Below are 13,148 nucleotides of genomic sequence, written 5' to 3'. Positions count from 1 at the left end.
TGCTGGATATGAATGTATGAAAAATCATTCAACTTTGCACACACATCAGGCCTGGGAATAACCATATGTTACAAAATAGGTTTATTGTGCCATTTTCAAAAAACATTCCGCAGTAACACTCTTCAACTTTTCTACAAACCAGCCTGTGATCCCCAATGAGGCAGTACCTCAACATCCCAGTACCCCGCCGTGGCCAGGAAATACGAGGTCCCTTTCCAGCTGCTCACAGCTTTAGGTTTTAAAATGTAGTGCTATTGTTATCATTACTATGATTTTTATGATTGCTATTATTCTTCGTCAACATGGGTTGGACGCATCTCTAAATATTAAATGGAAAACACGGCCATTCTGTACATACCCCAGTATTTTCTTGTGAGCCAGTTTAAAACTGACTTTATTGCCTAAAACTGATGTCCTGTCAAATTTGCAGTCCTCTTCCATTTTTAGCAGGGAGTCTGGTTTACTATTCTGTGGAGAAAAAAAGAGAAATTATGTCACAGAAGCACATAAACATTAATATTGACAGGAAAATATAAAATAGTTTCCTATGCTAGAACTTAGGCTGCAACAACGAATCAATAATATCAATAAAAAATGATATTTAAGTGTTGGCAACAGATTTAAGCATTGATTCGTTATGTCACACGATTATTACGTCAGCTAACCACTGCATCACCGGATTATAATGTCAGTCACTCACTTCGTTACTGTGTAGTCCAGAGAATAGAAGATGCTATGGGAGCCAAAGCCAGCTTTCATGACATATTTGCATCTCTAAATCAATAATATGCTAAATGTGGATGATTCAAGCACTGCTGATTAATGATTGGATCCTGATAAACATCACAGTAATGTCGTGAACCTTTCAAGTACAGAGACAGACTGTTTACAGAGGCAAGTAAGATGAAGAAGTAATAGCTTTTCTGTATTTAAAAAAAAGGGCTAATTTTCGATCAAAAATACATATTCATGCTCATGCTAGCCAAATAAACCTGTTGGCAGTATAATTCTAAGTACTGTATTACAAGTGGCAATATTCAAAATTATTTTGAATTGATTTTTTTAACATTCTAAATAACCAAAGGGCACATTCCAACAAAGTCTTCTCTTCATATATTATGTGGGGCCCCTCAGCACCACACAGGAGTATCTGAAATATATCGCTGTTTAGCTCAAGGGTCACCAACCTTTTTGAAACTGAGTGTTATTTCTTGGCTTCTGATTAATGCATAGTGCTACCAGTTTGATACACACTTCTGAAATAAATTTGCTCAACTTATCTTTAATCATATGGTATTATTTGTCATTATTAATAATTAATGCTATTCAATTATGTGAAGACACTGATCATGTTAATGATCCTCACAATAATTAGGAAACAGATAAAGACAAATAGGCAACACTTCCTTTCTATACATTTCTGTCAGTGTTTACATCTTGAAATCATCATTTATACAACATTCCTAGAAAATCTCAATTTCCCAACACTGGTGAGCTATTTTTGGAACAGGCCATGTTGCTTGGGTGCTACCTGGTGCCCTTGAGCACCATGTTGATGACCCCTGTCTTAGATTAATCACCTAATTCAGGGACAAGGCACTCAACAGAAGAATTTAGGGAGGAGAGGGCTATTTCAATCCATTTAGAAAGTGTCTAAATAGTGCCTACATTTGCAAATAGAAGCTCACATGCATATTGAGCTTGTAGCATTTAAATTGCACTTTCCTGTTAATGTTTACAGAATGCACAGTCATATGTCACTTTATTATATATTTTTTCTCCTTTTAGTGCATGGGTCTTTAGTCCATGTCGCAATGAACGGGTTCTCGGACTGATACACATTAACCAAGTATTTCATGGATTTAGCATTACAGTTTTAAAATCTTTCGGGCGGTGGCAGTTTCATGGCAAAATTGAAGAAGGCAGATATGATGTAATCGAGGTACATATTTTACTTGCTGATTATGAAGTGTGTTCATGGTTTTTAATCTGGTTTATTTCATTTTTTGATTCACTTGGATTGCGTGAGCCTGTTTCACTTCCCCAAAGATGTGGTTTTACCCAAAAAAGACAGGGACATGTAACATCACCTGCTGGAAAGAAGCATCGATCAAAAGCCATTCAGAAAAGATAAATAAAACAGGTCACAACTCAAATCGGGTAACACGCACACACGTACTCACGCACACACACAGACCAGTCGTCCACTAATAACCCAAGAGAGTTTGTATCATCATTACAATGATTTTTATGCTATTATTCTTTGTCAACATGGGTTGGACTCATCTCTAAATATTAAGTGGCAAACACGGCAATTCTGTACATACCCCAGTATTTTCTTGTGAGCCAGCAGTTATTCACATGTATCAGCAGTTATTTAGATGGAATAAATAACTGCTGATGCAAAATTAATAGAGGCTACTGTCTGACTGTCAGTTTACAATACTGAAGTGTACCAAACTGTTTTCATTGATTGTCAGAATTTATATTTTGAAGGTTTTAATGAATTTGTGAAAATAATTAGCCCTCTACCTTGTTTTCAAAATTGTCACATACATGCCATTTGCCATGTACAGTGTTAAGAATTAAATTGCAGAAGGCACCTGTATATGGGCCTGTATTTTATTTGTAAATAGTTTTTCTTTTCTCTTATAAAGCAACAAGATGCATTGTGTCAAACCCCAAGAACAGTGGCAGTCGTGATTCGATCAAAAGAATATAGTAAGGGTAACACTAATTCATTATCTTTTCTCCACATATATGCAGCCAACAGTACTTATGAATCGTTATTAATCAGAGCCACAGTTATCAATGTTACAACTTTGTAATTTTAATAATTTAATTACATGATGACATGTCGTATAAGTTATCATCATCTTAAACAATATACTTGGCATGGTAAATGGTAAATGGGCTGTCACTTATATAGCGCTTTTCTACCATGGGCACTCAAAGCGCTTTACACTGTACCTCATCTACCTACTGATGACACAGCATCAGGAGCAACTCGGGGTTCAGTATCTTGCTCAAGGATACTTCGACATGGTCACATGGGGATCGATCCCACAACCTCCGGGTTGGGAAACGACCACTCTACCACTGAGCCAAGCCGCCCATGCATGATAAATATTTTTCATGTAATCATATTTTCAGGAGCGGCCACAGAGTCAGAGACTCAGAGATCGAGACGGACTTGCAGTGATGACAGTTTGGATGAGATTGATGATGAGTACATGCCCTCAGATCGACCATCTGACTCAGGGTAATCTGTGAATGAGGACGCCGAGATGCCACCACCGGAAAAGAGGAGCGAGGAAAGCCTAATCACAATATTCAAATTAAAGCACTTGACAAAATCATGAGTCCTAAATTGCATACATGTATAACCCCTCATTATTAATTGTAGGCATAACATTTATTATTCTGCAATATTGGATGCTATGAAAAGGAAAGAAACATTCGTGAAATTGTATTTTTGTACATGAGTTTTCATTGTAGAGTTGTAATAATGAGTTGTAATAATCAGTGGAAATCGACATTTCGGCGAAGGCTGTGGCCATTACGGTGCCCCAAAGTCTGATTATTCGCCATGACAATAAAAGATGCTGTAACTTGATTCAGATGATCCTATCTTCTCAAATTTTTTCACATTTGATGATGGCCTGAGGACAGTTAAAAATGTATTTTTCATCACAGTGCTAATGCCGCCTAATGGCTAAAGGAAATACATGTTTTATTCTTTCATGTTTTTCTCATCGCAGGTTAACTAGGTCTACCTCCTATTTGCTCGGAAGAGTATTTAGACCTTCATGATGTTAAAATAGGAAATTTGTGATTTTTCGTGAAAAACTGTTGCTGTGGCAATGTGCAATTTGCCATTAAAACAACACGGACTTTGAGGGTCTAAGTATGCATGAAAACTCACAAAACTTTGCATACAGATCAGGCCTGGAAAATTGATTCAGCGCCCCCTGGAAAGTTTAAAAAAAGCAGCTCCAGTTGTACGTTTCACCTACATCGAAGAAAATTTGGTGGTATATTTAACAGGTCAAGACCTACAAAGAAGTCAGCCATTTTGAATTTACTTTAAAATTTGACGTGGCTTTGACTACAAAAGCTGCAGTAACTTGACTCTGATAACTTCAGAATTTCTTCTAAAGATTTCTCACATTTGATAATAGTCAAGGCTTGAAGACTACGAACTTATTTTTCATCATACTTGTAGCGCCACATCCTGGCTAAAAAAAACAAAAAAACAAGTTGCCTTGGCAACATGTTATTCGCCAAGAAAACAACATTACTTTTGAAGGTCTAACATTCATGAAAACTCAAAACTTTGCATCCATCAGGCCTGGTGAAATCATCAACAATGTATTATTTCATTGTGGAATTTTGAAAAAATGGCTCGCTACCGCCCCCTAACATTTTTTTAAGGTCGTGGGTTCGATCCCAGCTCCGGCCTCCCTGTGTGGAGTTTGCATGTTCTCCCCGTGCCTGCGTGGGTTTCCTCCGGGTACTCCGGTTTCCTCCCACATTCCAAAAACATGCATGGTAAGTTGATTGGACTTTCTAAATTGCCCCTAGTTGTGATTGTGAGTGCGGATGTTTGTCTCTGTGTGCCCTGCGATTGGCTGGCAACCAATTCAGGGTGTCCCCCGCCTACTGCCCGAAGACAGCTGGGATAGGCTCCAGCACGCCCGCGACCCTTGTGAGGATAAGCAGTAGGGATAATGAATGAATGAATGAATGAATGAATATATATATATATATATATATATATATATATATATATATATATATATATATATATATATATATATATATATATATATATATATATATATATTGATGACTCTGCTTCTCTATGGTAACAATCATTTTCCTGGTCCGTTTTATGAGTGTAGATATAGGCTTAAACTCATATCTTTGACTCCTAAACTTTAGACACATTCAGAATGAGATGTTCCCCAGCTGAAGTATGACAGTTGATGCCAGTTACAAATTGTGAAATGCACGTAGGTTTTAAACAGGACAATTTAATAGACTCAAATCTAACTATTGTCATGAATTGAGACTCACCTGAAACCTGAGCTGGAGGTGGGATGGACACCTCACCCCCTCCCCTTTTTCTTAAGGAGATAAAATGGTCTAGCTTTCTCTCTCTTTCTCTCTCTCTCTGAACTGCGTGCACCCCAGAAAAACTCTGAACTTCTAGCTCTCTCAATTTGACGCCCTCTCAAGAAAAATCCCTTCAAGAATCGGCTCTTCCAAAATCTCTTTCTCTCCAAAGCTCTCCTCCAAAGAAACTTCTCAAACTCTCTTTTTCACTTCTCAACTTTTGGATCTTTTAGCTGCATTTTTGCTGGCGCGTCCACTTCTTTGTTTCACTGAAATGACCAATCCCATAAGGAGAACATTACTTTTTTTGTGAAAAGATGTATTTTCTGCACAGTGACTTTGACACTAATATTTTTTGTTTGAGTGACATCTCAACATCTCAGCAGTCCTTCCCTTCTATAAAACATGAACAAAAACAATGAAAATGTGTGTTCGATGGAAACATATTTGATTTACATGTAATAAAGTGCATCAACAGCAACATTTTAAAATTTGATAAACTAACAACTTTGGGATATTTACAGTCATGTGTTTGTGCGTCCGGTAGTATTGTTTTGTGTGATACACTGTGAATCACTCTCCTGTGTAAGGGACCATTGCAGGATTTGCATACCCTGCTTGTTTGTCGATGCTGGCCCCTACGTACACAGACCGTGCATCTTCTTTTAGGGCTCTGCTTCGATTTTGTGGGCTTCAGCAAAATCAGTGTGTTTGTCCATTCATCTGTCCAGCCTGGTGTCTGGGTCATTGTAAGGTGACCTGGAGTTGGATCTTAGTTCTTGGGCTTCAGCATAATCAAAGTATGTTTGTCCATTTCCATTCATCTGACCAGCCTGCTGTCTGGGTCATTCTAAGGTGACCTGGGATCTTGGGCTTCAGCGAAATCAAAGTGTGTCCATTCTTCTGTCCAGCCTGCTGTCTGGGTCATTGTAAGGTGACCTGGAGTTGGAGCTTAGTTCTTCCACAGCCTCACCTTCATCTCCCTCCTCTTCTCTTCTCACAGATGTGCGCGTGTCCAGGACTTCTCTACCTGACGCAAAAAACTCAGCAACGTTTTGCAATTTTTCTGGAATTACCCCCTGTGGCGTCGTGCTGACTGTCGGCGGTACGTCACGCTGGGAAAATACACCGCAACGACAGACAGTGACGCTGACAATTAATGTACCTTCTGTGCAGCCGTGAGAGGTAATACCCCTCCATTCCATCAATGGCACTAGTCACTATTCCTCATGGTTAGAAAAAGCCAAACGGAAAGCTATTGGCCAGGGGCGGATTATAAAAATTTAAACAATGCATTCAGCTATATTTTTTGTTCACAATGAACTCACATGCGAAGTAAACCCTCACGTTCTTGACCCAGTATCATGAAATACTTACATTGTCAACCCTTGCTCTTGTACTTGTAAGAAGAATAAGGCAGCAAAGGTGTGCTCACTGTTTATTTTATTGGAAATAAGGTTTTTTTCGCAGGACAGAGACAATATATATTTTTTCACATTGAGTTTTACAAATAGAAACTCAAATCTTTTCCACACAGACTCTGTTCGCTTTTCACTTTTCATTCAGTTTCACAAGTAAAAATTCTAACTTTCAATGCTTGCTTTCAGTTCGTGTGAGGAACAATCCAGGCTCTTGAGGATGAGCCAGAGATGGGAACTGCAGGTCCAGAAGTAAAAACTCTGCCACAGTTTGGCTTTCACCACGGTTGCTTCTACTCAACCAGCAGGTAAACGAGCTCAGCTGATTAGGAGCATCTGTGGCTCAAGCCAAACTGTGGCGGGATTTCTACTTTCTGGATCTGGAATTCCCATGTCTGGGATGAGTAATCAATTGCTGAACTCAGATCTCCTCTTTGTCCAATCAATATCTTCGTTTTGAGCACGTGACACAAGCTCTGCGAAAAAAGTGTTACTTTGTAAGCAACTCTTAACATTTATAACACCTTTCTTTAACCTTTGTGGTATAAGTCACTCGGTCACGGAGGTATAAAAAGGTGCTTCCTTTCAAATTTAGAAAAGGACAGTGTATATTCACCAACAAATGAAGCGCTGTTGTCAGTACGTCTCCATTTCCGGGTCGTTGTCCAGGCTCTGTTTCATATTATGATACATATTATTATGATACATATTATGCTGAGTGTCTGTTCTATATTTTAAGATGGTATAATTTCAACGCTTGGTTTCTGAGACCGACTATCATTCATCCACACTAGAATTTAAGGACATTAAATATGGGACAGTACAGCAAAACAAGGGAAAAGGAAATATCGCTGATATGTGCCTGTATTTAAAAAAAAAAAAAGAAAATATATTTAGGTTTATGAAATTTTTACCACTGTTTTGGGGTTAATAGAAATTGACAGTTTTTGGAAGGACATTGAGGAGTATTAAAACAGAGCAAGCCTTGATGGTATATGATATGAAGATTTCATTTTATGATCACACCTCAGTTTTATTATAATTATTTAATCTTATTCTTTTTTGTATTATTATTCTTTTATGTATTACATATTTTTTTCAAGAATGTGTTCTATGCAGGCCCACTAGTTGACAAGGCTTTCTGATACATATTGCGTTTGTGGAATAAGAGTTAATCCACCCCATTTTTAGCCATCTCTGGGGGCAGCCATTTTGTCACTTCTGTCAACTGAAAATACATCACAGTGTCTCAGAGCTCAGGTAACGACCAATCACACCTCACCTGTTTTCTGAAGCTGAGCCATGATTCGTCATTATCTGAGCCCTGAGACACTGCGATGTATTTTCAGTTGACAGAATTGACAAAATGGCTAAAAATGGCAGAGATGGCTAAAAATGCGGTGGATTAATTCTTACTCCACAAACGCAATAAGTATCAGAATGCCTTGTTTCAACTAGAAGTGACAAAATGGCCGCACCCTGAGATGGCTAAAATCGGGTGGATTTTGCAGCTTAACTGGTATTCCACAAACAACATTAATCAGAATGCCTTGTGTAAAGGACCACACTAGTCCTTGTATGCTTTTGTTTTGTCAGGAATAAAGCAGGTTTTATTACTTAAATGTTTTGTTTACATTGTCCTTTTTTTCTGGCTATAAATATTTAATGAAGAGTGTTTTTGTTTTCTATTTTTGCTTTGGATGGTTGATATGTGAAGTTGGGATATGTGTCTGGGTCTTGTCTATGTACTTTGGGGATTTTTTGTCTCTTAATGACACCGTAGTGCCACAAAAGCCTGAGCTGTAAAGTAGCCACACAGCTGTGTACAATTAGGTAGGAAGCTGATTTGTTTGGGCCTGCGCCACAAGTTTTCATCTTCAGGCTCTTGCTTGATACCTCATTTTCACTCAGAAGGGGACTTTGACACCTGTGTTGGACTGCAGAAGAGATGATTTTACAATAAGCAATCTTGGTGAGCGCAGTGAGGTATGTTTGTTGGTTTTCTTTGATTGTTTGAAATATTGTATTTATCTATGATTTGGTATCTGTGTATTTGGAATATTTGGAGTAAATAAGTGTTTGTTTGATGTTTTAATATTGATGCACAAATGATTTGGATTGGTCTGTGAAAATTGTGTGGTGAATTGCTTTTTTTTGTGTTTTGTGCACATGTACATTTACACGTTACTAAAAAAACAGTTGATTCAAATCCGTTTTTTTGTTGTTTTTTTGTTATTGCACTGGTTTAACTAGTTATAACCAGTGTTGGGGTAACGCGTTACAAAAGTAACGCAGTACAGTAATACATTACATTTAGGCAGTAACAACGTAATGTAACTTGTTACTCTGATTTTTTTTTTTGTAATATTATTACGGTTACTGAGTATGGTAACGCGTTACAAATTTCGGGACTATAATACATATGTTGACATCTGTATTTTACATATAACAAGTAGGTCTATTCATAACTTCACTTGATCATACGTTATTACTTCCAGCAATACTTAAATAATACGTTCCTGTCAAACTTGGAGCTTCACGTAACAACGTGATTGTGCGAGTCAACTCTTTGTCATGCAATTTGATTGTTTTTGCACTATTGACAACACCCAAGAGGGCTGAGAAGTTATTGTTTGTGGCAATAATCACTGTCACAGTTTCATAAAATAAAATGCAAATCATAGACACAAAATACAAGCAGGAACAAACCTAAGTAAAACAAAGCAAATAAACTGAAAAAAAATAAGTCACAGTGGTTTTTAGATATGATTTAATGAACTTAGTGCCATCAATTGCCATATGTAAAATGTAGTGATTCTGATTGGCTGTTCACAATCAAAATGCAAATCATCTGCCGGTGACAAATGATGTCACGCTACGGGACCATCAATCGGACAAACTACAATAGACGCCATTATTCGAGTCTGATGCGCTCGTTTCTTATTTACCTTTTTTTTTTTCAAATCACCTCGAAACTTTGTCTCCATGTAGTAAAAGAAAATTAGAACTAACTGAACTTTCAATTATTATAAATAGAAAAAATAATAATGCAAAAAGAAAAAACATTTAGTCAGGTTAGTTTTGACTTCAATACATATTTTTGTTTTTATTACACATGCCCTATCTCTCTATCTATCTCTCTATCTATCTCTCTCTACCTCTAGCTCTAACTCTAGCTCTCCCTATCTAGCTCTCTCGATCTAGCTCTCTCTAGCTCTCTAGCTCTCTAGCTCTCTCTAGCTCTCTCCATCCGTTAGACCAATTATCGATTATATGTTATGCATCACTATTATTTGTGTGCAAATGGACTGTCACTTGTATAGCGCTTTTCTACCTTTGGTACTCAAAGCACTTCACACTGTACCTCATCTACCTCCTGATGACGCAGCATCGGTGGCAACTGGGGGTTCAGTGTCTTGCTCAAGGATACTTCAACATGGTCACAATGGATTGAACTCACAACCTGACGGTTGGGAAAGGACCACTCTACCACTGAGCCATGCCGCCCCCAGTGTGTAAATTAATTTGAGAATAATGACAATTTCATTTCAGTCTGTGATTATTTATTTACTGGACAAAATATCAGTTCCAATATTTATATTTAAAATATAAATCTTATTGATACAAATATTGATCAAAGGTAGTGATGTCCCACCACACCATAGAGTCGAAAACGTTTAATATTATAGACCACACTATATAGTTAAATATGCTCATAAGTTAAGTTTACCAGCTAGAGTATGGCAGCAAATTTTGCATTTTCCTTTTAAGGTCTTAAAATCATTATTAAATAAATGAATCCCCGATTTTTGAAAAAGTAACTTAAACTTGAGAAACGCATTACTCTACAAATAGAGTAATATTGTAAAGAAACTTATTACTTTCACATGCAAGTAACTAGTAATATGTAATATATTACATTTTGGAAGTAACTTGCCCAACATTGGTTATAACCTATAATATTGACGAATACCAGATTTTAAAACTTCGATAGTTCCTGGAAAGGGACAAAAATTGGCAAAATTGGGCATTTTATGATACATTTGAGAGAAAAAGACAAAAACTACCAGGTGGACTGCTATAATTGTAGTAATAGCTGCCACTGTCTATTGATACATGCTGTGCGCTGATTCTACCCCTAGGTGTCAGTAATGCCTAAGGCATGGAGTTCAATTGGCGTTATGGTTTGAAAAAAACCAACCCTGAAATTGAGACGTACTGACGGCGCTTCATTTTGATGCTTTGCTGAATGTACACTGTCCTTTCCTAAATTTGAAAGGAAGCACCTTTTCATTCCCTCCATGACCCGATGGCTTGTACCACACAGGTTAAAGCAAAGCTAGGGAACGTCCAGTTTTCGTTGATTATGGCGCCGCCATATGGACAAGAGCAGTAGTGTTTTGCCTGAAGTTAACTACATTTCCCATGAGGGCCAGCGCCGCCTGCGCAGCGCTTAGTGTCATGAAATCCAAAGCTCTCACTTGCCTGCAAAATGGATTGAATTACATTTCTGTTTCCAGTGGCTGTGTCAAGGATGAATGGCGATGATTTAGTAGTGGATCTAAATGTGTCCAAACAATATAATATAACTATGTTGAAAATTAAACGTTTAACTTTGGTTTTGAACCGTATGAGGGGGTTGGCCGTGGCCCCGCATCCGGAAAAGTAGCTTCAGCCTTCAAGATAGAAGAATGCGATGACAAACGAGCCGTGCCCATTTGCTTTTTAACTGTGATTTTAACTTCGCAGTTGGATACTATAATCGTGTGGATTTAATCGACATTGGATTACATTACCAAGCATAATCCAAGTTCGAGTGACTTTTTACTCCACTTTAGACATCCCGGACAAGATAGCAGGACCTGCGTGCATTGTTGTCTGATCTGGCAGCCACCGCAGGCAGTGGAGGCACTCTGGACAATGTAAACAAAAGTGGAGATGCCGAGAGGTGCTAACTAACGACAACTTTATTGCACGCTTCCAACCCTGGTAAGGATAACGTGGCTCAGAAAATGGATGGATGGGTGGATAGCAAACGCTGGCACACTGTCATTTGAATTTGAATAGAGAAACTTGAATAATTGAATTGGAAAAATGGAATCTGAATTACATAAATTGAATTTTTGTTTAATTTGAATCTTTGAATCAAATTCAAATTGTATAATTATCCAAAATTTAAATCGTATAATTCAGATTCAGTTGTTTTAAAGTAAAGATTCAAATTAAACAATAAAACATCTATTTATGTAATTCAGATTCAATTTTTTAATTCAATTATTCAAGTTTAGCTATTCAAATTTAAATGACATAAAACTGAATCTGAATTTTCGACAATTGTAATTCAAATTGTATAATTCAGATTGAGTTGTTTTAAAGTAAAGATTCAAATTAAACAATACAAATTCAATTTATGTAATTCAGATTCAGTTTTTGAATTCAAGTTTCACTATTCAAATTTAAATGACATCACTGTATTTTCCGGACTATAAGGCGCAACCTTTTTCCTAGATTTTGTGCCATATAGTCCGGTGCGGCTATTCTGTGGATTTTTCTTCCACCGCTTGGGGCGCTCTAACATGAATTACAGTACAATTCAATACAATACATTTCCCATTAACTGGATGTGAGTGCAGGTGGAGGAGTTCAACAGGCTAGGGCACTATGCACTAGGTTATTGCATTAGGTGCTGTAATTCTTTGATTTTATGTTTTCCGAGAGGTCCCTAAAGTGCACATGAATGAATGGGATTCGCTCATGTTACGTATGTTCTGTTGTTTCGATGTGAAATGCTTTTATTGAGCTAGAGAAGTTTAATAAAGAAGTACAGTTGTCAGCACGTCGTGTGTTAGATTGGCTGACTTTATTAACATAAAACAAGACGGGTGCATATCGTCGCTGTCCGGTGAAAAACACTACAATTTTGGAAACTTTTGAACATTTTCACTTTAATGCGATGTCTGTAACGCGGAAACATGATTCATGTAAAAATAAGAAACATTTAAAAAATGGAGATTAGTGTTTTTCATATGACAGCTCCGATATGGAGAATGTAGTAGAACAATAGATGGTGGAGTCTGGTGGAAATTAGCTGACAAACTGCAGCGGCAACCGGCAGTGAAATGACGATAAGTACTGTTTATCTTCTCTTGATTCTGTTAGGTTTTAATCAGCAATGCTTCTGCAGTGTTAAAAGGCCCTGTTAGGAAAGAATCTGTTCAGGTACATACATGTATATTTACAGTTCATAATCGTTCTGTAAATGCAGTAAATATATAATTTTTCAACATAGAAAGGTGCGTCTTATAGTCTTGAAAATACGGTATTCAGATTTCAGTTTCTAGTGGCACAAATGTCAGCCCATAGTACTCCCCATAAATGCTCATACAGCTCAAACAGAATTATGAAAATTGTCCATGTAGAGCAGGGGTGGGCAATTCCGGCCCTTGAGGGCCAGTATCCTGCATGTATTCTATGTCACCTTGGTGCAACCCACCTGATTCAACTGATCAGGATTGTATACAGCTTCTGCAGACCTTGCTGATTAGATGATCATTTGAATCAGGTGTGTTCCAGCAGGGACAGTTGGAAAACAGGCAGGATACTGGCCCTCGA

At 37.6% G+C, this 13,148-nt stretch overlaps 1 protein-coding gene and 1 long non-coding RNA gene across 3 annotated transcripts in view; one reads left to right on the top strand and one right to left on the bottom strand.

The window, feature by feature from the left end:
* phf2 (PHD finger protein 2) overlaps window positions 1-13,148 on the bottom strand; it is a 271,699-nt gene that overhangs the window by 80,982 nt on the left and 177,569 nt on the right. For both annotated transcript variants that reach the window (XM_086041365.1, XM_086041364.1), the window contains exon 14: window positions 359-468. In XM_086041365.1, coding sequence (XP_085897491.1) covers window positions 359-468 — 110 coding nt within the window. The remainder of the gene's footprint in view (window positions 1-358; window positions 469-13,148) is intronic.
* The window catches only part of LOC147141594 (uncharacterized), a 53,059-nt gene continuing 48,259 nt past the window's right edge, over window positions 8,349-13,148 (top strand). Inside the window, exons 1-2 of the long non-coding RNA XR_015088191.1 lie at window positions 8,349-8,522; window positions 11,375-11,525. This is a non-coding gene — a long non-coding RNA (uncharacterized LOC147141594). The remainder of the gene's footprint in view (window positions 8,523-11,374; window positions 11,526-13,148) is intronic.

The sequence above is a fragment of the Filicampus tigris genome, chromosome 9, assembly GCF_054856515.1.
Source record: "Filicampus tigris isolate MCC_2025a chromosome 9, RoL_Ftig_1.0, whole genome shotgun sequence".
In the NCBI taxonomy this organism is placed as follows: Eukaryota; Metazoa; Chordata; class Actinopteri; order Syngnathiformes; family Syngnathidae; genus Filicampus; species Filicampus tigris.
Note: the sequence above shows the minus strand (reverse complement) of the source record. Positions and strands in the feature narration are given on the sequence as shown.